Source organism: Xyrauchen texanus, chromosome 6, assembly GCF_025860055.1.
Source record: "Xyrauchen texanus isolate HMW12.3.18 chromosome 6, RBS_HiC_50CHRs, whole genome shotgun sequence".
Taxonomy (NCBI): Eukaryota; Metazoa; Chordata; class Actinopteri; order Cypriniformes; family Catostomidae; genus Xyrauchen; species Xyrauchen texanus.
Genome location: NC_068281.1, coordinates 31,384,295 through 31,409,515, shown reverse-complemented (window position 1 = coordinate 31,409,515; position 25,221 = coordinate 31,384,295). Strand labels below are relative to the sequence as shown.

General features: G+C 38.1%; 1 protein-coding gene across 2 annotated transcripts; it reads left to right on the top strand.

The window, feature by feature from the left end:
- The first annotated feature begins 689 nt into the window (after nucleotides 1-689).
- On the top strand, nucleotides 690-24,824 carry LOC127645750 (elongation of very long chain fatty acids protein 1-like). 2 transcript variants are annotated; one of them, XM_052129412.1, is made up of 8 exons: nucleotides 690-885; nucleotides 16,635-16,726; nucleotides 18,736-18,926; nucleotides 19,784-19,864; nucleotides 19,996-20,052; nucleotides 20,171-20,276; nucleotides 20,794-20,933; nucleotides 24,059-24,824. In XM_052129412.1, the coding sequence occupies exons 2-8, from the start codon at nucleotides 16,666-16,668 to the stop codon at nucleotides 24,368-24,370; spliced, it is 948 nt and encodes a 315-aa protein (XP_051985372.1). In that variant the 5' UTR covers nucleotides 690-885; nucleotides 16,635-16,665; the 3' UTR covers nucleotides 24,371-24,824. The 2 variants fall into 2 exon arrangements, with proteins under 2 accessions (XP_051985372.1, XP_051985371.1); XM_052129411.1 differs by lacking the exon at nucleotides 690-885 and adding an exon at nucleotides 14,756-14,926.
- The last annotated feature ends 397 nt before the right edge of the window (nucleotides 24,825-25,221 follow it).

Sequence of the window (25,221 nt, the reverse complement as noted above, 5' to 3'; positions counted from 1 at the left end):
GTAAAATTGTTGAGACGCAAATTTTAATAAATGATTATTAGGCTTTTCCCGATCGTTAATAAATCTGATCTGTCCTCGTTCAAAGCGTAAAAGACGGTCGTTTGGCGCAGAAGCGTATTTGCACACAAAAAAAGGACAATGAACGAATCAATGAACTAATCTGAACGAATCTTTTTGGTGAACAGATTAAAAAGACTCATCAATGAGAATAATCTAAGTTCTTTGAGCCAGTGGATGGATCTACTGATGTAAGATGAAGTAGGCTAAATGTAACTTTTCGCACACATTTTAATTTTATTTTCTTGTTTACCTACAATAGAAAAACATAATGAAAGTTCTGTTAAAATAACTGGACCTTTGCCCACCCTCTTCATGGCATGCACTTGTCAGTGAATAGAGATAATACGCATGACAAAGTATGCCTAACTATTGTTAAGATTTAATTATTATTTAATTGTAAAATTAATTCATGTAACAAAAGCAGAAAAATAATCTAAGTGAAAGAAGAAAAGAAAAACCCGTAGGCAACTTCCGGCCCCCCCTCCCCATGAAAACATAGCGGAGATTAAAAAAATAGCTCTAGTTTGCTCTTTTGCTGGTGTACAGCGACATCTACTGGTTGACCGAGCAATCACAATAGGAGCGGTTCACAGTTGATCATAACGTAAAGGATGTTGATTCAGTAACTATATAAAAGAGTCTATCAATCTCGTTGTTTCTCAGCAGAGCGCACTACTGTGTTATTCCTAAAGAGCTATATAGACGTCCTAATACAATGTTCACTGAAACAAGTTTAATGAATGTCCCAAGACCTAAATAGGCACACGAAAACAATTCCACACCTTCCGGACTCCGTTTCCTGCGTCATGACGCACAATTGATCAGGTGGGAGTTTGATTTACCTTCGCTCAACTTTTCTGTTATAAACTTAATTGTGTGTTTATTCCGCATGGTTGTATTTGTGGCTTTAAATTCTGTTTAAACTGTCGAGTAAATATTTGAAGAATGTAATTTTTTACACCAGGTATATCGTGTTAGTTTGTGTTGGATTTGCACGGTAATTTTCTCCGGGGAACACGTGTGTAACGCTTAATGCAGTGTACATTGAAAATATTTATTCAGGCTATACATTTATTTACCATGCAAGACAATCAGTGTTGCAGTCGATATCCCTACAGGTAAACCTTTTTCGTATGTGACTTTTGTTTTGTGTCGCCTAACTAGAGTGTTGTTGGATTTCTGTTGGTTCTGTGCCGAATTCGAAGTATTACAAGATCTGATGAAATAAGCTCAGAAGTGTGAAGTTGTGCTTTGTTACAGGCCTGCAGATCTTAATACCTAGCATGAAACCAGACATGCATTTTACTAAGTTGACATGTCTTTTGGAATGATAAACAGGGAATGAAGACATTTGCTGTTGACAATCAGTATGTGATTGTTGCTCTAGAACCGGTATGTTATTCAAAGAGCACTTACATTGTGGTTGTTTTGTTCATTTACATGCATATTTACATTCAAAGGCCGAAATGTTGTTGAGCTGTATATTCTCAGCTCGGTTCTATTTCTATTGTGTTCAACATTTCTTCCTCCTTTAATATTAAAAAGAGACTGATCACCCAAAAATTAAACTACTGCTACTGTTTTCTCACCCTCGTTGTTCCATACCTGTACAACACAAAAGGAGATGTTTGGCAGAATTTTGGACTTTCTTGCATCTTTTTTCCATACAGTGAAAGTAAATGGTGACTAAAGCCCAAAGTATACAGGTGAAACTCGAAAAATTAGAATATCGTGCAAAAGTTCATTAATTTCAGTAATTCAACTTAAAAGGTGAAACTAATATATTATATAGACTCATTACAAGCAAAGTAAGATATTTCAAGCCTTTATTTGATATACTTTTGATGATTATGGCTTACAGCTTATGAAAACCCCAAATTCAGAATCTCAGAAAATTAGAATATTGTGAAAAGGTTCAGTATTGTCGGCTCAAAGTGTCACACTCTAATCAGCTAAACACCTGCAAAGGGTTCCTGAGCCTTTAAATGGTCTCTCAGTCTGGTTCAGTTGAATTCACAATCATGGGGAAGACTGCTGACCTGACAGTTGTGCAGAAAACCATCATTGACACCCTCCACAAGGAGGGAAAGCCTCAAAAGGTAATTGCAAAAGAAGTTGGATGTTCTCAAAGTGCTGTATCAAAGCACATTAATAGAAAGTTAAGTGGAAGGGAAAAGTGTGGAAGAAAAAGGTGCACAAGCAGCAGGGATGACCGTAGCCTGGAGAGGATTGTCAGGAAAAGGCAATTAAAATGTGTGGGGGAGCTTCACAAGGAGTGGACTGAGGCTGGAGTTACTGCATCAAGAGCCACCACACACAGACGGGTCCTGGACATGGGCTTCAAATGTCAAACGTCTTACCTGGGCTTAAGAAAAAAAGAACTGGTCTGTTGCTCAGTGGTCCAAAGTCCTCTTTTCTGATGAGAGCAAATTTTGCATCTCATTTGGAAACCAAGGTCCCAGAGTCTGGAGAAAGAGAGGAGAGGCACACAATCCAAGATGCTTGAAGTCCAGTGTGAAGTTTCCACAGTCTGTGTTGGTTTGGGGAGCCATGTCATCGGCTGGTGTTGGTCCACTGTGCTTTATTAAGTCCAGAGTCAACGCAGCCGTCTACCGGGACATTTTAGAGCACTTCATGCTTCCTTCAGCAGACAAGCTTTATGGAGATGCTGACTTCATTATCCAGCAGGACATGGCACCTGCCCACACTGCCAAAAGTACCAAAACCTGGTTCAATGACCATGGTATTACTGTGCTTGATTGGCCAGCAAACTCGCCTGACCTGAACCCCATAGAGAATCTATGGGGCATTGCTAAGAGAAAGATGAGAGACATGAGACCAAACAATGCAGAAGAGCTGAAGGCCGCTATTGAAGCATCTTGGTCTTCCATAACACCTCAGCAGTGCCACAGGCTGATAGCATCCATGCCACGCCGCATTGAGGCAGTAATTAATGCAAAAGGGGCCCAAACCAAGTACTGAGTACATATGCATGATTTATACTTTTCAGAGGGCCGACATTTCTGTATTTAAAATCCTTTTTTTATTATTGATTTCATGTAATAGTCTAATTTTCTGAGATTCTGAATTTGGGGTTTTCATAAGCTGTAAGCCATAATCATCAAAATTATATCAAATAAAGGCTTGAAATATCTTACTTTGCTTGTAATGAATCTATATACTATATTAGTTTCACCTTTAAGTTGAATTACTGAAATGAATGAACTTTTGCACGATATTCTAATTTTTCGAGTTTCACCTGTACTAAAGCATCTCCATACAGTCGAATGCATAGCCTTTCAAAGTATACTTCACTTGACAGGCGTTTGGCGCATGCGCGATACGACTGCTATGAGATACTGGACTGACTGTTTCTCTTCTGGAGTTTAGACTTTATATACCTTCAGACTCGAGATATACAATTGCAGGGATCTCCTGACCTCCTTGCGCACGTAGTTTTGGCTTGCACATCCACTGTTGTTGTTTCCACCTTCGTCTTCTGTTGTTAAGCGCCGAATACATCTCCTTCTAGCGTGTCTTCGGGACAACACCAGCTCAACTGTGAGTGTTTCCACCTTGTGGACCCACTCAATACTGCACGTTCAGAATACACAGAATATGGGCTGCACGTGTTCAGTGCTCGAGCTCGATGATGAAATTGCATCACTCATCTAACCGAAGTATACTTTGGGATAAAGGATAACATTCTGCCTAACATCTGACTGTCTTGTTTTTCAGAGAACCTCGTGAAGTGCCACTTAAAAGAATCACCCAAAAAAAAATTATTTACTCACCCTACTGTTGTTCCAAACATTTATGGCTGCCTAAAATCTAAAAGGTTAGTTTTTTTATGTCAGCATTGCCTTTCAGCATGAGGCGTGGATTGGGTTGTGATTTGTAGTTGTCTTGTCAGACACGTCTTCATTGTGCTTCTGACCAAATTTATCATTCATTCATCCATGGTGTTGTATTACAGAGGTTTGTTGATAAGTTAATGACTGCTGTGCTTTCATTGATAAACAGGCTTAATTTGCAGTGTTCTAGTCATCTCATTGTCTAACTTTAGTGATTTAGTGTCATTGAGCTTTATTTTTGTTGAATTATTGACCTCCAACCTTTACCCATGTTTGTAACATTCTCCTCTGTGCTTCGAAAAGTAAAATGAGTCCTGACTTTGGTTGAGATGAGAAGTAGGGTAAAGGTCTGTTGGAGTTGTAGACAACAGGTGACTGGAATCCGGAACCACTACTAAGATCATCTCCGATAAATTGTTGATGTTACGTAATTCTCGGAGGCCAACAACATCAGTGGCACCAATAGACAAAAAGGTTCTAGAAATCATGACATTTCACAAAACTGAGCCTGTATGCAATAGAATCAGTGAGTTACACTAACACACTCACAAATGCATGATTATTTTCTGCTAGACCACACTAATGATGTGATGTCACAATTAAGCTTAAAATAATTTACTTCTAACCTACATTTCCCAAAACATACTTGTAAGGTAAGAACATATACAAAAAGTTTAATACAAATATCAATAGAGAGAAGAACAGAACAGTTGCTGTAATATTGTATCACACATTATATTTGTATGCAATATTATGTCGTATTATTTTACTATTTCAATTTATTTTGTGAGAAAAAGATTGAACGTGCTGCAAGTTTCTTATATCTATGTAAATTTTGAATTCTACAGTATTGAATTTTGACCACTTCAAATCAGCCTTTGACAGTAAACAGTCCATTTTCACTGTTTTTTAGAAGGGCTTTCCCCTCTCACGCATCAGATAAAAACAGTTTCAGTGAATGGCTCTCTTGTTTATTGAGCTAGTCTGATACGGCGTCGACTCCAGCTTTTTTCCTATTCAGAATCTGCTGATGTGTCAAAGCCATCTGTTAGCACATGAATGCTGAGCATTCTGAATGTCTCTCTCTCCATGCAGCAACTCACTGCAGTTCCCTCAAATTAAGACCATAGCTGAAAATAGAAGTCCACTGTCTACCTTTGCAGTCGTGTATTTGAGTCCCACAAATGCATGCATTTTGCAAAATTACATACATTAAATTTTCATAGTCACATGGTCTGGAAGTGTATGCAAAGTTTTATTCAGTGTTAATTAGTAAAATGGGAGAAAGCTAATTTCATAAATTAAATCAATTCGGCCAGTTTTTGTTAAATGCCCTATTTGTTAAACTCACAGACTCTCCAAGTCCGCTGTCACATTAGGCTTTGAGATTGCAAATTTTCTCTGGACCCTGCAACAAAGGATATGATGTCACACTCTAGTGGTTCTGTTTTTAATGAATAATCAATGTAAAAATAGCAAATAATATTATATTATAAATGTTAAAATCTACCATCCCTCAACTACACTGAAAAACAAAATTGGTGAAATAAATATGTCAGAAAAGATTAAGTACTTTCTACATTTTCTACAAGTTAGTTTAAATGTGAATTAAAAAATATTAAGCAAATTCTACATTTGTACTCAATTCAAACATGTAAACATAAGTAAATTTTATTAATGATTTTTCTTGTTATCCTAAAGTAGTAAAACTAGTCATAACTATTTGCTTATTTGAGTACATTTCACAGGTAAATAAAATAAGTACATTTCACTGAACTTTGTGAAGCTGGTGTTCAAGTCAAGTGTTTTTTATTGTCGTTCAACCATATACAGTTAGTACAGTACACAACGAAACGAGACAACGTTCCTCCAGGACCATGGTTCTACATAAAACACCATAGGACATACACAGAACCACATGAGACTACACAGACTGAATAAGACCTACACATTCCTACATAAAGTGTACGTGCAAACGTGTGTAAAAAATACAGGACAGTACAATAATTACTCAAATAGACAATAGGCACTGTGAGAGACAGTGCAGGGCCGACCAGTATACATTTCTAATCTGATTAGTGCAAAAAGATGCCAAATGTAAACATAACATACTATGAAATGGTGTTCTATGGACATGGCAGTTATTGAGGTAGCAGCCAGGTATAAAGTGACAGTGAATTAAGTGCAACTCTGGACATGTGCAAAAGTTGGATTACACAGTCTGGCCGTTAGGGCCCGAATGCTTTGGTTCGGTACCCCTCTGGATGCTCTCAATAGTCCCTCTTTAGAATGTGGTGAGGATGGAGGGGTGGGAGATGTGCTTTTCTCAGCCTTCAAAAGAAAGTAGAGACGGTGCTTGGTTTTATTGGCAATGTGATGGTGATGAGGGACCAGGTGAGGTTCTCCGCCTGGTGAACACCAAGGAATTTGGTGCTCTTGACGATCTCCACAGAGGAGCCGTGGATGTTCAGCGGAGAGTAGTCACTCTGTGCTCTCCTGAAGTCAACAACCATCTCTTTTGTCCACATTCAGAGACAGGTTGTTGGCTCTACACCAGTCCGTTAGCCGCTGCACCTCCTCTCTGTATGCTGATGAGACCCACCACGGTCGTGTCATCGGCAAACTTAATGATGTGGTTCGAGCTGTGCATTGCTGCACAGTTGTGAGACAGCAGAGTGAACGGCAGTGGACTGAGCACACAGCCCTGGAGGGCCCCAGTGCTCAGTGTGGTGGCAGTGGAGATGCTGTTCCTAATCCGGACTGACTGAGATCTCCCAGTCAGGATTTTCAGGATCCAGTTGCAGAGGGAGGTGTTTTTTCTAAGGTGTTTCTTTCAAATTTTTTCTCAGAATGCACCGGGCTTGAATAAGTAATAAGCTTGCAGGGGTTCACTGTTTCGAAGTATATTTACACCTTTAAAAAAAAAATTTGTTGTTACATTTGGAAACCTTTTTTTTTGTGAAGTCTGACGTTTTTCTACTCAAAATGACCCGTTCATGTTAAAAAAAAATTATCTATTGATTGTTACCGTCATCTTATTTTTTTCTCCCAAGTTTTTACGTCAGTGTGCATAGCTTTGTATCTTGTGTTTATTGCCAGTAATGCAAGGGGATGTTGTTAAATAGACTGTGCATTGCTGCACAGACGTGGGCGGCTGTGGATCAGTTGGTAGAGCGGGTCGCAAGGTTAGTGGTTCGAATCCCGGCCCACACGACTCCACATGCCAAAGTGTCCTTGGACAAGACACTGAACTCCAAGTTGCTCCCAATGGCAGGCTAGCACCTTGCATGGCAGCTCTGCCGCCATTGGTGTATGAATGCGTGTGAATGAGTCACAGTGTTTACACTGTGCTTTGAGTACTGTTAAGGTTAAAAAGGTGCTATATAAGTGCAGACCATTTACTATAGCATGCATTATGCTTCCCTGTAGAAGGCTTCTGTATGGCATGTGGTACATGATTAAACGTGTTTATAAGGAAAGTTCAATTTGTGAACTGTTCTAAAGAAAATTTTAATTGTATTTGTATTAAATTAAGTTTAAAGTTTATTAAAGTACCTTTTACATCAGAGTTTTAATTAAAAATTGCTTTATTAACTGAAACATTTGGAATTTACCTACTTTAATCAATATCATGTCATAAAGTGCATTTTAATTAATTTTAAATATATACAAATTGACTTTGAACTTTTTGACTTTTGAAAGCTCTAGCTATCCAAATTCGCAAGTTCACCAAGCTTGGAGCGAAGATGAAATTTCTTCACATCAGCTTGTGTTTCCATTCTGCCATGTTCTAATGCTTCTGAATGTAAGTAAAAGGAGTGTGAAGTCTAGTGTGACTGCAATTTGCCCTATAATGCATTGACTGCTTTAGTATGCAGTGTTAAAATAATTATTTTTTCTTGCTTGTGTAGTTGCAGCATAGCCTAAAAATCAATACAATACAGCTAATGTTTAGAGCTGAAATTAATCTAAAGACTTAAATTCCAGACAAAATATCCTAAACTCAAATAAAGAAACTGATGCAAAAAAAAAAAAAACTGGTCAAAATGTCTTTATTTCTTCTAACACATAAGATTGGTTAAAGGTTAGAGAACTTCTAGAACTTGAAAATGACCTCTATATACATAATTGTTTTGACTGGCCTTCCAATGTGACGTCCTGGTCCTCATATGTTTGGTTACTAATGGGTTTTGGAGTTCGTCTGCCGTCCAAGTATAAATACACAGCAGAGAAGTGAGGGGAAAAACAAAACAGGGTCAGAGTTCACCAACATGCCATAGTCACGTATTTTCATCCAGTCAGGTGTTGAGTTTATGGAACAAAGTGATAATCTCCGAGCCACTTCATTATCACTCTTGCCTTGTGACAGGGTGTTCCATCATGATGGAAAATGCACGGATCATCACCAAATTACTCCTGGATCATTGGGAGCAGTTGCTCTTGCAGGACTTTTTGATACCATTTTTTATTCATGGCAGTGTTTTTGGGCAGAATTGTGAGAGGGCCCATTCCCTTGGATGAAAAGCAACCCCACACATGGATGGTCTCAGGAGGCTTCACTGGATGCACAACACATGACTCATGGTGCATTCACCTTTTCTTCTCCGGACTATCGATTTTCTCAAACAGTCGGAAGGGGGCTTCATCAGAGAAAATAACTTTGCATCAGTCTTCTGCTGTCCAATCCTTGTACTTCCTGCAGAATTTCAGTCTGTCCTTGATGTTTTTCTTTGCTACCCTTCTTGACACCAGTCCATTGCCCAAAAGTCTTCGCCTCACTGTGCGTGCAGATGCACTCACACCAACCTGCTGCCAATATTGAGCAAGCTCTGCACCGGTGGTGACACGATTCCATAGCTGACTCCTCAGGAGGAGAAGGCCCTGACGCTTTCTGGGACATGTTGAACCTCTCTCCTTGAAGTTCTTGATGATCCGATGAATGGTTCTTTCAGGTGCAATATTCTTTGCAGCAATTTCCCTGCGTGCGAGGCAATTTTGATGCAAAGTGATGATGGCTGCATGTCTTTCTTTAGAGGTAACCATTACAAATAAGAACACAATGATTGGAAGCACTTCTTACCTACTTTTATAGTAATCAGTCTGCTCTTATAATCCAATCAGAATGATAGAGTGATTTCACCTGACTACTACTCGTTCACACTTTCCAAGTTGCTGCTGATATTAGTGAAATGATGTTAGCTGGTCATTTTGTGCCAGGGCCAAAAAACAGTGAAATTTGGGTTTTTGTGATTTAAAGTTCATTTTTTTGGGCCAATTAATCTTTTTGCAATTATTTAAAATGCATCTGATCACTCTGCACAATAATCTAGAAACGATGTGAATCAACACCACAACAACTGAAGCAGAAAACTTTGCAAAACACAATGTATCTCACTGCCAATACTTTTTGCCACAGCTGTACATATAGATCAGTTGGGGTTTATTTGGGGCTGTAACTCTTCTTATAACATTAGGTGTTTCATTAATGTCATGTGGGCAGTGGCGAATGATCAGACTCTGGTCGCTGCCATCTCACTTGATGCCGAAGAGTCATTTGATGTGGTAAATAGGATTATCTTTTTAGGATTTTGGAAATGTACGGGTTCGGGAATACTTTGGGGGATTAAGTTACTTTACAGTCTCCCGGTAGCGGCGGTTCAAACGAATGGATTAATTTAAAATTATTTTACTCTGGATAGGGACACCCAAAGGGTTGCCCTCTTTCCCCATTATGGTTCTGTCTTACCCTGGAACCATTAGCAGCCGCGATAAGAAATGAGGATGATTTTCCAGGGGTGGTGGTAGGAGATGTAGTGCATAAGCTTTTGCTTTACGCAGATTATATATTATTATTTGTCTTTGATCCTACTAGATCTATGCCTTGCCTCCACAGAAATTATCTCAGGATACTGAGTGAATTGGTCTAAATCCGAAGCTGTGGTTCTGACAGCATACTGCCCGGTAACTGCTAATCAGCTGGGGACATTCCAGTGGCCCAAACATGGGTTGAAGTATTTGGGTATTTTATTCCCTGTAAATTTGTGATTTTTAGTTAATTTTGACCCTTTAATAAAAATGTTTTCGAGCGATAGGAGCAGGTGGGCTTCATTACATTTATCTATGTCTGGGAAGATTAATGTTATTAAAATGAATTGTATTCCAAAATTCAAATACCTGATACAATCTCTTCCCAAGATGTCCCCCTTTCTTATTTCAAGCAATTTGATAGCATTGCAAAGTCTTTTATTTGGAAGTCTTTTTTTATTTGTAAATGTCCCAGATTACACTTCAATAAGTTACAAATTAACTGGAGATGTTATCTCGCATTTGCACGTGATATGGACTAAAGTATCCAGATTGTTAAATTCATACGTTTATTTAAATATTACTTGGAGCATATGGCTGAACCACAATTTATGTATTAATAATTCCCCTTTCTGCTGAACAGAGTGGATTGTGATGGAGGTTAATACGCTCGATCCTTTGAAAATATGGTTCAACATTTTAGGATTCCCAGATCTCAATTCTTCAGGCTTTGTACTATTTTTGAGAGTAGCATAAACCCCCCCTAGAGCAGCAGATACTCTGGGAGAGGTGATTACTGCTTTTGGAAAAGGTTATGAGGCATCAGGGTATTACTCCCTGTTAATTCAAAGTTTGGGGGATGGAGTTTTGGCTTCTCAAGAGATTATGGGAGAACGATTCAGAATTTGTATTGGAGGAGGGGGTGTGGGCTAGGATTCTAAAAAAAAACATCAAGTCTACATCTAGAGATGCAAGGGGTGCGCCTTATGCAATTTAAGATTTTACATTGATTCTATTGGACCCCCCTCTAGATTGTACAGGCTTGGTCTTAAAGACACATCCACCTGCTAGCGGTGCCAATCAGAAGATGGGGACACAACCCATGTTTTTTTTGGTGGTGTGTTAAAATCCAAGAATTTTGGTTGAGGTTTCAGAGTTTATGTGTGATGTATTGGGCACTCAAATCTCATTTTGCCCCAGTATTTTAGGTGATGGGGCGGTCAATAATATAGGGGATAAGTACATAAAGATTTGGTCCTAGCCAGTGTTATGATTGACAGGCAGGTCATTCTTAGGGCATGGAAGTCGGCTGGAGTGCCCTCATTTCAAGAGTGGTGCAGGGTAGCGGCATTTGAGGAGATGCGATGTAGAAGGCTAGGAAACTTAGATTTGTTTAATAAAAAATGGGGCTGCAATTTGGCCTTTTTGTAGAGCTGTCGGGAGGGGCAGTGGAGAGAGATGTGCAATTTTAAATGTGTTTTATTTATTAATAAAAAAATGTATTGTGTGTGTGTCACAAGTTGTGACCACAGGGACATTTGTAGAGAGTCAGGGTGGGCATTGGGATGGGTAAAGGAAACAATGGGGGTTATAGTTGGTTCTATGAATATGTTTTGCTTTTCTGTTTCAAATGTGTGAGTCAATAAGAAGTGTTCTAAATCTGAAAAAAGAATGTTAAACAAGAGATTGATAGTGTCAAACAGGCAGAACAACTGCCAGTTCTTCTGATTACAGACACACTGCTTTTACGAACAACATTCCAGAGGAAAAAACAAATCTTCTATAGATATATTATCTGATTCAATTTAGTTATACATGTTGGATTACATAAAATTATTGAAGTGCTAATTTTGGTTAATTAATAACTGAAATTATGAGATCAACAAGAGGTCAGGAAATGTATTAATACCACTGAATTCAACTGGCTGCCTGTGGCAGTTCTTTCTGTCATACACTGTGCCATTTTTCAAGATACTTTGTGGTATTAATTTACATTTATGCATTTGGCAGATGCTTTTATCAAAAGTGACTTACAGTGCACTTATTACAGTGACAATCCCCCCGGAACAACCTGGAGTTAAGTGCCTTGATCAAGGACACAATGGTGGTGGCTGTGGGGATCGAACCAGTAACCTTCTGATTAACGGTTATGTGCTTTATCCCACTACGCCACCACCACACCCCGGTGGCTGTAGTAGTGGCATTTACATGCAAGTAAATTACATTTTTTAGCACATATTTGTTCATGTAAATAAGCTGGTTCAGATCTCGTCATTCATCTTTGACAACTGTAAGCATGTTTTTTTCTTTTCCTTTTAGCCATTGGTAAAAGGAATCCAAAAATCTCTCTGATAATTCGCATCCACTCCCATCTCTCCCTCTCTTCAAATTCTTTCAAAGGAGTTTCGGGGAGCCTGATATTCCATCACTGTGTGTGCAAAGAAGAATTCAGACTGTTGTGTGCCTATTCATTCATGTGTATGGTAATACGTAATTTTTGTACCTCAGTATCCTTTGGACATGCTCAATGGGTTGTGTCATTGGGCTCAGTGGGTGTGGCTAAGACTAATAATGTAAATTAAAAGATATTTACATCCTTCTTAAAAGAAGTATATATTATTAGTTGTGCTTGCTTTAGCATTGTGCCACTATTACGGTTCCCCCAAAAATCTTAACACAATTCTTCTACCGTAGAAATTTCAGAATCTAGTTTGTGCAACCCGCATCGTTTTTTGTACAACTGGGAATGAGTTGTCAAATCAACCAGCTTAATGTGGAGTAATTTGCAATCGAGCATTGATGTTCACCTGGCAGGAGAAAAATCGGATTTGTAAATCCCCTAGACTTCACAAGTTATCTCATTGCTCATATCTGCGGATCTGAATGTCATAGAGACATGGTGTTGGGCTCATTTGACCCAGGCTAGCAAGCAGTATTAATCATTGCAACTGGCTAATCACACCCTAGAAACCATTCAAGGCACCCTGGTAATCCCTTATCGCAGCACCAGGGCATCATAGAGACATGGAGATATGCTCATTTGGCTTGGGCCAGCAAGCAGCCTTTAAGTATCACCCTGGCAACTGCCTAGGCATACAGTATGCTAGCAAGCATCCAGAGCACCCTCACATCCATATTGAAACTTTGCACCAGAAAATCATTGAGACATGTGGTTGGGCTCTTTTGACAGTGTATTTTTCTTTTGGCACTTGGTGAGGAATTGTGGTAGGAAGTTTTGTGACGGCCAGCACCTATAGAGTTCTAAGGTTAATTTTGGTTAGTATACTTTGATTTTAAGAAGTGGACAGAGTTCTACAAAGTTTTTTATACACTCCCAGGAAGGTGTGAATGCATTCAAGTTTAAGTGCAATTGGCATATTTTCTTTTCATTATCAAAAAGTGTAGTTGGCTCAGTGTTTGTGTCCTCCAGCCACATAAAGTTCACAGGGCTGTTCGGAACCATATCAGGATTTGCTGGTCATGTAAAAGATTCCATGTTTGAAATCACAAGTTAACAGATAGAGCAGCACTACTCAACATGCGGCCCTCGAGCCATCTTTTGCGGTCCACACATGCGCGGTCTGTCACTTAAACATGCAAGTTCTCAATCTCGCATTGAGAGTCACTCATCAATCTCAAATCTATGTCTAACTTGTTTGAATTGATAATCAGAGATATATGTTTTCTTGATACAGTTATAACAGTTTTGGAGTTAATCTTTAATCTTTGATAAATCTCTTGTTTTTGAACGCATCTCTGGTGTATATGATGTTGAACACTCATGGTGTTTATTCGTTGACAGTATCTTTGACAGTGACAACAGAACTGATTTTATCTGGTAATTCAATGAATGTGGTGGAAAGAGGCTCAAATTTAAGTGTGTGGTCCTTGAGGCTATAGGGATTCAGCTTTGTGTCCTGAGCTTTCCAAAGTTGAGTAGCCCTAAAATAGTGTTGTTGCTTTCTGTTTTATTCCTAAATGTTGAGTTAGAATAAGATAAACTCGTTAGAATATTTGTTTAGTTTTTATATGTGAAATATTATTCATTAAAGCTATTTCATGGGGTTTGTCATAACACTTGAGTGTATCGGTTGTCACACTGCTTCTTGTGTCATAGCAAATGGCTGTAGAGATAAGACTCCCCACTGGTGTCAGGATTTTTTTAATATTTCACCTCCTCCCCGACTGAGTCAGTTTGACGGATCCCACACCCTTTCCTCAACGTCTGAGGAACGGGTCAGACCAGTGCTACGAGAATCTATTGAAACTGACTTGAGGATGTTAATGTCTCAGCATAGAAAAAAATGCCACAGGGTAACTACGAGCTTTAGGGCTCACTGACTTATCACACATATAGTTTATCACACATTGTGATAAAACATATCTAGATTGAGATGTAAATGGAGGCCCAGAATATCCAGATGTTCATCAGTGCCATACATTGACTGACAGATAAAAGTTGATCAAATTATGTAGTAGTTCATCTGTGTTTTACCCTTATAAAATGGTGGCTATAATGTAACATAGACTTTCATGTTACATAGTACATCTGGGTTTTGTTAAATCACCTTTTATTGACCAAAAACTTAATATAGCCTACTCTATAACTGACCTATTTGGAGCCTTAAATCATTTGCATTTACTAGAAAAGTTAACTGTGTACATTTTTTATAAATGTGTCTTATATTTTCTAAGGCATTTACTATTGGTCTTATTCTCAGTGGACAAGCCTTGCACCCATTTTTGTGACCTTAGGGAAACAAAAGACTTTTCATTGTCAAGCCATCAGCACTCATTTCTCGCCTACGTCCACTGCCATAACAAAAATCTTACCAGTTTCAGAGCCAATCACTGACCAGCCCTGACCAAGTCTCAACAGCCAATCCTTGGGTTGTGAGGTGGGTTTCAGAAGGAATCACGAAACCAGGCGGGTGTTGTCTCTTTAGAATGAGCTGCTGCTCCGGTTTATATTGGGCGGGGATTGACTCTTCTAAGTGTTGGCCTGTCACTGCCTTCCATTCTCTCAGTCAGTACACTGGTGGCAACTTCTGTGATTGAAAGAAAGGATAAGGACACTGGGAATAGTTTCCAGTGAGATCTTTTTGCCCCTGTGGGGCAGTATTTTTTCCATTTCATTTTATTTATTATGTAATCTTTTTGTCTGGAGTAACTGTTAAAGAGTATCTGAGTGGAAAGAAAGATAACAGGTAATTTAAAGAACTTGTCTGTTAAAACGATTGAAAAATTTACTTTCTGTATCATTAATGGGATTGATGGGAATTATGAAGTTGACTGAATATGATAGAATCAGATGGCACACTATAATCGTGCTGCTTATGGTCTGTTTGCGCTTGTCAAGATTTCATTTTTGTGCCTTATGTATGTTTGAATTTCTGTGTACAGTTGACAGTTTATGGTTAATTTTCATGATGTTTTCATTAATGGTTCCTGTATAGTGAGCTAATCTGATTCTACGATGGGATAGTAAGATATCCTTACTCTACCTCACTAGTTTGACTAGCACTATTAGTCATTGAAGATCTGGTAGTAGAATAGCTTTTATTATTACAGGTGATTTAGTGTTTCTTTTGAGTGTAGTTGTATTTTAGACATTATTTTGAATTGATTTAGAGCTGGTATTTTTTTAAAAAAATTTTTTAAATCAAAACGGAGACTTAAACCACCTTGTAACTTGCATGATTCAGTGAGAATGAAAAGTTAATGAGTTATTGAGTGAAACTGAGAGAGTTTAGGGAGTAGTTTGTCATGGCATCAAGTTCATGTTCATAATCCATGGAATATGTTTTTAAAGATTTTCTGATCAAAACACTCCTTTTGTGCCTTTATGGTGATTTTGTTCTCTTCTAATAAAACAGGCACTGTAGCAGGATTTGTAGTCCGATAGGCATAATAGGATTTTTTTAAAGCGTGCTTTGTCATCCCATTGACTCTGTGCCCTTACAAACATTCTTATGAATGAAGAATGATATTTAAGTCCTTATAGTCCTGTTTTGTTTGCCTGGTTGAATCCTGCTCGTGCCCAAGAGCATGGAAAAACACTGACTTGTCTGTTTATTCAGACCAGTCTATTGACTTTAGTGAGTTCTCATTTAGCTTTACTGTGTTGCGCAGCTCTGATTTTCAACAACTGAATCTGAAAATCAGTTTTGTACATTTGTACATAGTTACTTATTGCAGTTTAACGGTGCCAAATGAGACTGCTGAAATTACAGCCATTTTAAAGAATGCTCACTTAAACTTCGTAAAACAGAAAAGTTTCATTATTCATTGACAAAATTTGAGTATTTTGAAAACTGACACCAGTAATATGTGACTCCCTGTTAATCGGCTAAGTGGGTGTAGCTATTGGATTGTTAAAGTTGTCAAATATTAGCCTAGTAATTGTTCTGGCCAAAATATATATCTGTCCAACTAATAATAATTTGTATGAGATGGCCAAAGTGTAAGATATTGTACAAAAAGTTTTATCCCCATAGAGACCAACCAATCAACAAACAACATTTCAATTTGATACAATACAAGCATCAAATTAGCTAGCCACATATCAAATATTTTATTTTAAGAAAGGAAAAAAAAAGTCCCAACTCATACTAATTTTATGGCTTGTCATGAGACCAGGTTGATCCATCACTTGTAGAAATTGCTATTTAATAAGATGCACATCTTTTTAGAATGAATTAGTATGGCTCTAGTAATCGTTGTAACATCATCTACAAGTGCCTCTCAGGTATGGCTATCTCTTGTTCCCTTGGCCAGCTGTTGCCTGTTTGCTTTTGGTGGGATATCATTGTTGACTCTGTCCTACTGATAACAGCACATTACCATCAGCCATTTCCGGTTGTACTAATCATTGTCTGGGCACATAGTTTTAACAAATGTACTTCTTTCCTTCAGTTTATTAGTTGTCTGAAGAAATAAAGACAAGATGTTGGGAGAGGTGGTTTCAAACGTCTTGAAGTTCTATGACTACCTTCTCAAACGAACTGGTAAGAGCTCATTGTATTAATGCTGTTTAATCATTTTGCTTGAAACTGTAGTGTTGCATCAAACAACTGGTCGGAGGTAATTCAGTATTTATTATTCCACTTGTATAGAACCGGTTTGTCATGGTCATGAAAAACCTTGAAATATCAGGGAATTTTTAAATGTATGTTTATGCCTGGAAAGGTCTTGGAGGTGGTTCTATAGTGAATATCTTTTTTTTTATATATATATAGTTTTACTCTGCAGTATGTTATTAGCTTAATTGAGAGCTTGTGTAGAGTAAAAAAAAAAAACTCAACAATAACAATTATTAAAAATGCACCTGTGGAACAGTCGTTAAGACATTAACAGCTTACAGATGGTAGGCAATTAAGGTCACAGTTATAACAACTGAGGACACTAAAGAGACCTTTCTACTGACTCTAAAATACACCCAAAAAATATGCCCAGGGTCCCTGCTCATCTGCTTGAACGTTCCTTAGGCATGCTGCATGGAGGCATGAGGACTGCAGATGTGGCCAGGGCGATAAATGTCAATGTCCATACGGTGAGACGCCTTGGACAGTGCAAGAGGGAGACCGGAAGGATAGCGCTAGAGGGAGACCGGAAGGATAGCTGATCGTCCTCGCAGTGGCAGACCACGTGTAAAAACACATGCACAGGATTGGTGCTTCCAAATGTCACCTGCAGGACAGGAACAGGATTGCAACAACAACTGCCCAAGTTACACCAGGAATTCACAATCCCTCCATCAGTGCTCAGATTGTCCACAATAGGCTGAAAGAGGCTGGACAGAGGGCTTGTAGGCCTGTTGTAAGGCAGGTTCTTACCAGACATCACCGGCAACAACGTTGCCTATGGGCACAAACCCACCTTCGCTGGACCAGACAGGACTGGCAAAAAGTGCTCTTCACTGACGAGTCGTGGTTTTGTCTCACCAGGGGTTGACTTGCGTTTATCGTCAAAGGAATGAGCGTTACACCGAGGCCTGTACTCTGGAGCAGGATCGATTTGGAGTTGGAGGGTCCGTTACGGTCTGGGGCGGTGTGTCACAGCATCATCGGACTGAACTTGTCATTGCAGGCAATCTCAAAGCTGTGCGAAATTTTTGCTGTATGAGCAACACGCAGTTTATACAGTGAAGAAAACACTTCAGTAGGCAGTGTCACTATTTGATCCACAAACATGCGTTATGTTCTTGCATTCAAAATACTCAAAGGAGCACAAATGTGATCTAAGGGATATCGAGATGTTTAAAGATTGAGTATTAAACTATATTTAACTTGATTATTCCAACTGATTGACAAATTCACTTGTGAAATGGATTGCTATGAACTGTATACCAATGATTGACTTGATCAATAATATGGTAGTAAACAATACATTGTATTCTTAAGCCGCTTTTTGATTGGCCTTATCAATGATTAACTCTTCTGCCACAAGAATGTAATGCATTTTAATTATCTGAATATATATATTATTATTATTTTATTTTTTATTTATTTTTATATTTAAAGATAACTATGTATAATTATATATTGATATAAATATGTATAATCATTATATATTGAATTATTGTTATATGAGGGACTTTCTCAGCAAATATTTTTATATGCATTTAATCACGATTTAATTAATCGGGACACCATGTAATTAATTTGATTATAAATTGTAATCGATTGACAGCCCTAATATTTACACATGTTAAGTTTGCTGAAAATAAAATAATTTGAAAGTGAGAGGATGAGTCATTTCTAGTATAATCATTTAAATCTACAAATTGAATCACACATTTTTAAATCACAAAATTGGTACCTGACATACAAACGAATATTTGCCCCAGCAATCTCTTTCAAATCCTTATCCATTAGTCATGAACGACTGGAAAGGTAATGGGAAAGGTAATTGAAGTTAATTGGTCGAATTAGGTGGGAACACTGCTAGAAGGATGTCATGATAGAGTACAGGCACATCTCATCAGGTTGATCAGTTGATGTGTAATTTTCTTCAGATGCCAGAGTGCGGGATTATCCGCTGATGCAGAGTCCCATACAGATGACCCTCATCTTGCTGGGATACGTGCTCTTCGTTCTATATGTGGGACCAAGATACATGGCCAATCGCAAACCTTTCCATCTCAACACAACAATGATCATCTATAATTTCACAATGGTGGCCTATAATGCCTACATTGTTTACGAGGTGGGATAATTTTCTGTCTATTAGTATGTATACAGTACTGTGCAAGAGTTGTTTGTGAAAAATTTAGAATATTTTTTCAAAGTAATGCTGTGAAAAATTTGTATTAATACATTTCTTACAAATTGCAGTAAACATAAAAAAAGCTCAATCAATATTTGGTGTGACAACCTTTGCCTTCAAAACTGCACCATTTCTCCTAGGTACACCTGGACACAGTTTTGTCTGGTTGTTGGCAGATAGGATGTTCCAAGCTTCTTGGAGAATTCGCCATAGTTTTTTTTTTTTTATATATCTCAGTTGCTTCTGTCTCTTCATGTAATCCCAGACTGACTCGATGTTGAGATCCAGGCTCTTTGGGAGCCATGCCATCTGTTGCAAGACTCCTTGTTCTAATTCTATTCTATTTGCAAAATAAATGTTTGGAAATCTATAACTGAGATGTCCTATTGACGTACTAAAGCAGAAGATTTAACATGACAATCTTAAGACAAATAATTTTTGACTTTGCACAGTACTGTATGTCAATGTAAGATGATCTACTTTTGTAGTATAACTAAACTTACTGCAAATAGAACTAATATCTTTGAATAGATCCTCTCCAGTTAGAAGCAGAGCTTAGATAAGATTCAAGAATAATGCATGTCTTTCAGGTGATCTGTGGTAAAAATCTATGTATTTCAAAAACTCCCTCCATTGGTCAGGTAAACACTCTTATAAGCCAGTTGGGTTGCTCAAACAAACAAAGAAATATATTCACCCTTAATCATTCGCTTATTTTAATAGATGAACAAACAGTGTTTCTTTGCATGTATTGCTAAAGATATTTTAGATTAGCCTGACACTTTCTTTTGTCACAGTTCTTGATGTCTGGTTGGGCAACAACATACACCTGGAGATGTGACCTCTGTGACCCCTCCAGCAGCCCACAAGCACTCAGAGTAAGTACTGCAGCAGCCCTTATCCTTTTCATTCAAACTTAATTTCATCTTATTCTCAGAAGAACTCATTATTTAAAAGTGTTCTTTGGTTTGTAAACAATCTATCAATGTGTTTCTCCTTGATTGCTCAGATGGTTCGAGCTGCCTGGTTGTTCTATTTTTCTAAATATGTTGAACTTCTTGATACGGTAAGAATACATTTTCTTTCCATAAAGTGTATCCTGCTAAAGCCGTCTATGTGGCATTCATCTTCCCACCAACTGCAGGATGATTTGTGAATTAAGAAGACATGTGTCTGTGATCCAGGTGTTTTTTGTGTTGAGAAAGAAGCACAATCAGGTGACATTCCTGCACATCTTCCATCATTCCATCTTACCCTGGACGTGGTGGTGGGGCGTCACTCTCACTCCTGGTGAGTTACTACTGGTGCTTACTGAGTTAAAGCTAATTTATACTTATTTAAGATGCATTCTCCTTTTAGTTTGCTTAAAAATTATTAAACTTATAATAATTTGCTAAAAAAAAGTTTGCTAAAGACGTTTTTTGTGTTGTCTAATCAATGATTAACTCTTCTGCCACAAGAATGTAATGCATCTGAATATTTTTTATTATATTTATATAATTTTTTAATATTTAAAGATAACTTATATGTAATTATTTCATCATTATATATTGAATTATTGTTATGAGGGGCTTTCTCAGCAAATGTTTGTATATGTGATTAAATGTGATTGCGATTAATTAATCGGGACACCATGTAATTAATTCGATTTAAAATTTTAATCGATTGACAGCCCTAGTTCCAACTTATCACAACTTTCGTGGATGTGAGCAAAGTTATTAAAAGTATAAGGTTAAGCTAGAACCAGTGTAAACATATCCTCTCTTTTCATAATGTTAATCAGTTTGTTTTCATCTGCAAATCACAGCTGGTGGAATGGGTTCCTTCCATGCTATGGTAAATGCATGTGTCCACGTCATCATGTACACCTATTACGGTCTGGCTGCTGCAGGATCACGCTTCCATAAGTATCTGTGGTGGAAGAAGTACTTGACTGCAATCCAGCTGGTTAGTGTACACTCTTTGTTTTTTTTCCTTTTTGTTTTTTTCTTTTTCTCCCAGTTTGGAATGCCCAATTTCCAAGGTGCTCGAAGTCCTCGTGATGCTATAGTGACTCACCTCAATCCAGGTGGCGGAGGATGAATCCCAGCTGCCTCCGCGTCTAAGACTGTCAACCTGCGCATCTTATCACGTGACTTGAGTGCGTTACCGCGGAGATATAGTGCATTACCGTGGAGATATAGTGCATGTGAAGGCTTCACGCCGTCCACCGCAGCATCCACGCACAACTCACCGCACGCCCCACTGATAGGCGAAACACATTATAGCGATCACAAGGAGGTTACCCTGTGTGACTCTACCCTCCCTAGCAACTGGGCCAATTTGGTTGCTTAGGAGACCGAGCTGTAGTCACTCAGCATGCCCTGGGATAGCAATCTCCAGGTGTGGAAGCCAGCATCTTTAACACTGAGCTACACAGGCCCCAAGTGTACACTCTTTTAATGAACTTTATTAAATGCATTTACATCTAATTTACATTTTACAAAAGTGTAACTGGAATGGCAAAATATTTTATCTATTTTTTAATTATGTTGTGCCCAGTTTACTAGGCATTTGTAAAACAACATATTGTCAAAATCAACCAACTAATCACTCTTAAGGAAGCCTTGTATAATTAGGCTAATCTCAAGTTCACCTGACCTGGATCGGGCATATTTCTCAAGGGTAATTTATGTAAAATGGAATGGAACAGCATACATGGATCTTGTGACACGTTTATAGAAGTTGGACTTTTAACTTGATCTTAAAAATGTAATGCTCATGGCATGCTAATTAAAGCACCTGTGAAAAATATAAAAATTAGAAAAATATAAAACAAAAATCTAGATAATCTAGTCATTCTCACTCATTTACAATTAAGTTGTTGGACTGCTAGTCGGTCATCATGAACCATCCTTTCTGTTTACTCCTGGCATTGAAATCCATATCAGGTGATCCCATCACATGTGGACTGCTGAATCAGATTGGTGTTTACACCTGGTATGTACATGCATCTCAAATGCGTCTCCTTTGACCACTTGTGATCGTTTTTTGTAGAGGGGAGGGACTCTGAACCTGGCTGCATACATCACTTTGTCAGTGACCCCTTTAGGTGATGCCATTTGATAGACATCTGATCAAACTTACCTGTGAAAAATGGAAAATGCACAATGCACTTACATATTGCATAGGCTGCAGTAACTGAAAATTCTCCATTTAAAATAGTTTTAAAAACATTGATGGATAATTAAAATCCTTTTCCTCCATTTTTACAGTTAAAAAACAGTTGAGGGGTCCCATGTGTATTCAAATGGAATAATTAATGGTATATTAAAGCAGGTGAAAATTTCTTCATCAAGTGTAAGCCTTTCTACTCGCGCAGTCGTTTTCCTCGTTTATTCTGGTGTGTGTGTATACATCCCGCCACAAGCATGTGTGAACGCAGCTTTGCAACAGCTGGCTGATCACATCACAAACACAGAGCAACAACACTCGGACTCTCTTATTATTATTGTGGGAGATTTTTATAAAGCCAACCTCACCCGTATATTGCCAAAATTCAAACAACACATCACATGCCCCACCAGAGAAAGAAATATTCTGGACCACTGCTACACCACTGTAAAGGATGTATATCGCTCTGTCCTATGTGCAGTTTTAGGATGCTCTGATCGCTGTCTGGTTCATCTCCTTGTGACCAACAAGCAGAAACTAAAAGCGCTACAGAGCACTCAGCACTAGGACAACCAGGCACAAGAACAGTTTTTACCCTATGGCCATTTACCACATAAACAATTAAACTGCTTTCAGGACTCCTATAGTGCAATGTATAAATATGACATATACCTTTGTAAATTCACTCATATTTAATTCAATAACTGTACATACCCCTAACTTGCACGTATATTACCACTTGCACATTTACATACGCCATTTCTGTTATATGTCCTTTTTTTTGTATGTCTATTTATGCTCTTACCTTGTTTTATATTCTGTGTCTCACTGTAATGTTCTGTGTGCACTTGCTTGTTACTCCTATCACCAAAACAAATTCCTTGTGTATGTGAACACACTTGGCAAGATAGCTTGTTCTGATTCTGATAAGATCACAAGACCTCAGTGTCTGTTGTGTTCTTTACATTGCGATGGAAGAATAAATAGAAAAGGTCAAGGACCCGCAACACAATGCTTTCAGAACCGGTGACTGGTTCGCAACCTCATTACATAATTAAGTAGTTGTATCCAGATAACGAAAACACATTTGAATTTAAACCTTCTTAGAATGTAGTTAGAATGTGTCCCTGACCACTTCCGAAATTGGTTTCAATGATCCGATCACAATGTGTCTTGAGTGCAAATACTCCTGTCGTTTAATGTGGTCAAGTGCTATCCGATAGTGCATGATAATGCCAGATGAAAAGTGTACCAAGTGTACAGTGTTACTCTATGTTGATAATGTGCAAAAAAGTTTTAAAAAAGCACAAAGTCTGCACACTGTTGCTTCCAATAGTTACATTTTATTTTAGTTGAGTACCTGTATTAACCTCCGATTTGCTTCACATGATCTGTGTCATTGTGTGTTGATATCAGACACTGAAGATGTAGATGATGTTTTTTTGTTGTTGTTTTTTAAATTACAGCTATTGTCTTTTTAAGCAGAACGTTACAAGCAAAGTTTAAAACCTAAACTTAATTGCAGTGTTTTGGTTCTAGAACAATGACTAAAATATTTGAATCTAGATCTCCATATACAAATCTCTCTAATTCAGAATAGTCAAACTTAGTATTTGGGCCAATTACAAAGCTACCAGATGTCTGAATATTTACAGCTAATTCCACCTCTTTAAAAATAAAAAACAATAAATCTGCTGTTAAAAAGTACAAATTAATAAAATAAGCCACAAATATCTTAACAATTTTGTTAAATGTATCATCTCTAGAATTCAAATTGATAACCTTCAGATTCAGATTTAGTCATTATTCTAATATTCATATAGGCCATTGGTTTTCCTTCGCTGTTGTTCAGGATGTGATAGCATTTACACTACAAATATTACCGTTATCATTTTAATTTCTTTCTTGGATTTTCACAGATTCAGTTTGTGCTGGTGTCTGTCCATATATCTCAGTATTACTTCATGGAAAAGTGTGACTACCAGGTTCCCATTTTTATTCATCTCATCTGGATCTACGGCACCCTTTTCTTTATCCTCTTCTCCAACTTCTGGATCCAGGCCTATATAAAGGGCAAGCGACTACCTGTTAGCAGCGAGGACAAACCCAAACAGAATGGCATTACCACTGTGATTGAGCTGGCTCCAGTGGCCAACGGCAAACACTTGGAAAATGGCACTGTGCACTACACTAATGGATTTGCCCACAATGGGAAAGTAAAGGAGGTCTAAACAGGCTAGTAGCATACAGGACTCCACTGGAACATCACACAGTCAAGCGACATGGTTGTTAGATTATTTTTGTTTTCTTTGTCAAATTTAGATTTTTTATAATTGTGTGGAAGATGAAACGGCACATTTGATCTGGCAGTGGGTCCCCCTTTCTTTGTATTTATTGAGCATCAGGCTGGGGAGCACAGTGCATGAAGAGAATTTGTCCGCTGAAGTCGGCTTTGTAGACGTCATTCTGAAACCTGACAGCATATTTTACAGCTGTCTGTGGTTGAATTTGTTGACCTTGGCTTTTTTCTGGCATATGAGTCTCCTAGTTTGCACACTGCACAGTTCTCACAGATCTAACTCAAACTTGACTGTAAATAAATTTTTCCTCAGTTTATTGGAAATGTATGAGTTGTCCATTTTTTATGTACATACCTTATCAGTTAATAAAAGCTTTTTATAATAAATTAAATTTTTGACATTTGTATGCTCTTTGTGAATGGATATTAGCAGCATTCCTCCATGGTAGTGTCCAGTATAGTCTGGAAAGGTCTTGCAATGAATTCTATACATAGGGCAAAGAAAATGCTCCATAGTTCTCTCTCACCATTAATTTTATAGGTCATCAAGAATCTCAACAGCAGCATTGTTAGGACGGAAACCTCTCATGCACTTGCACCCACGTTCTGGATACGTTTTTACTCTGTCATCTCTAGAAGGAAACCCCCCTGGTTGCCAAAAATCTAGAAACATAGTTTAGAGTCCCATGGAAACCCTTTACCTAGATCTAATCTGTCAAGACAATGAGATTCTTGCAAGATTAGGCAGACAGGGTGTTGCCTTCTAGGCACGACCATTGTACT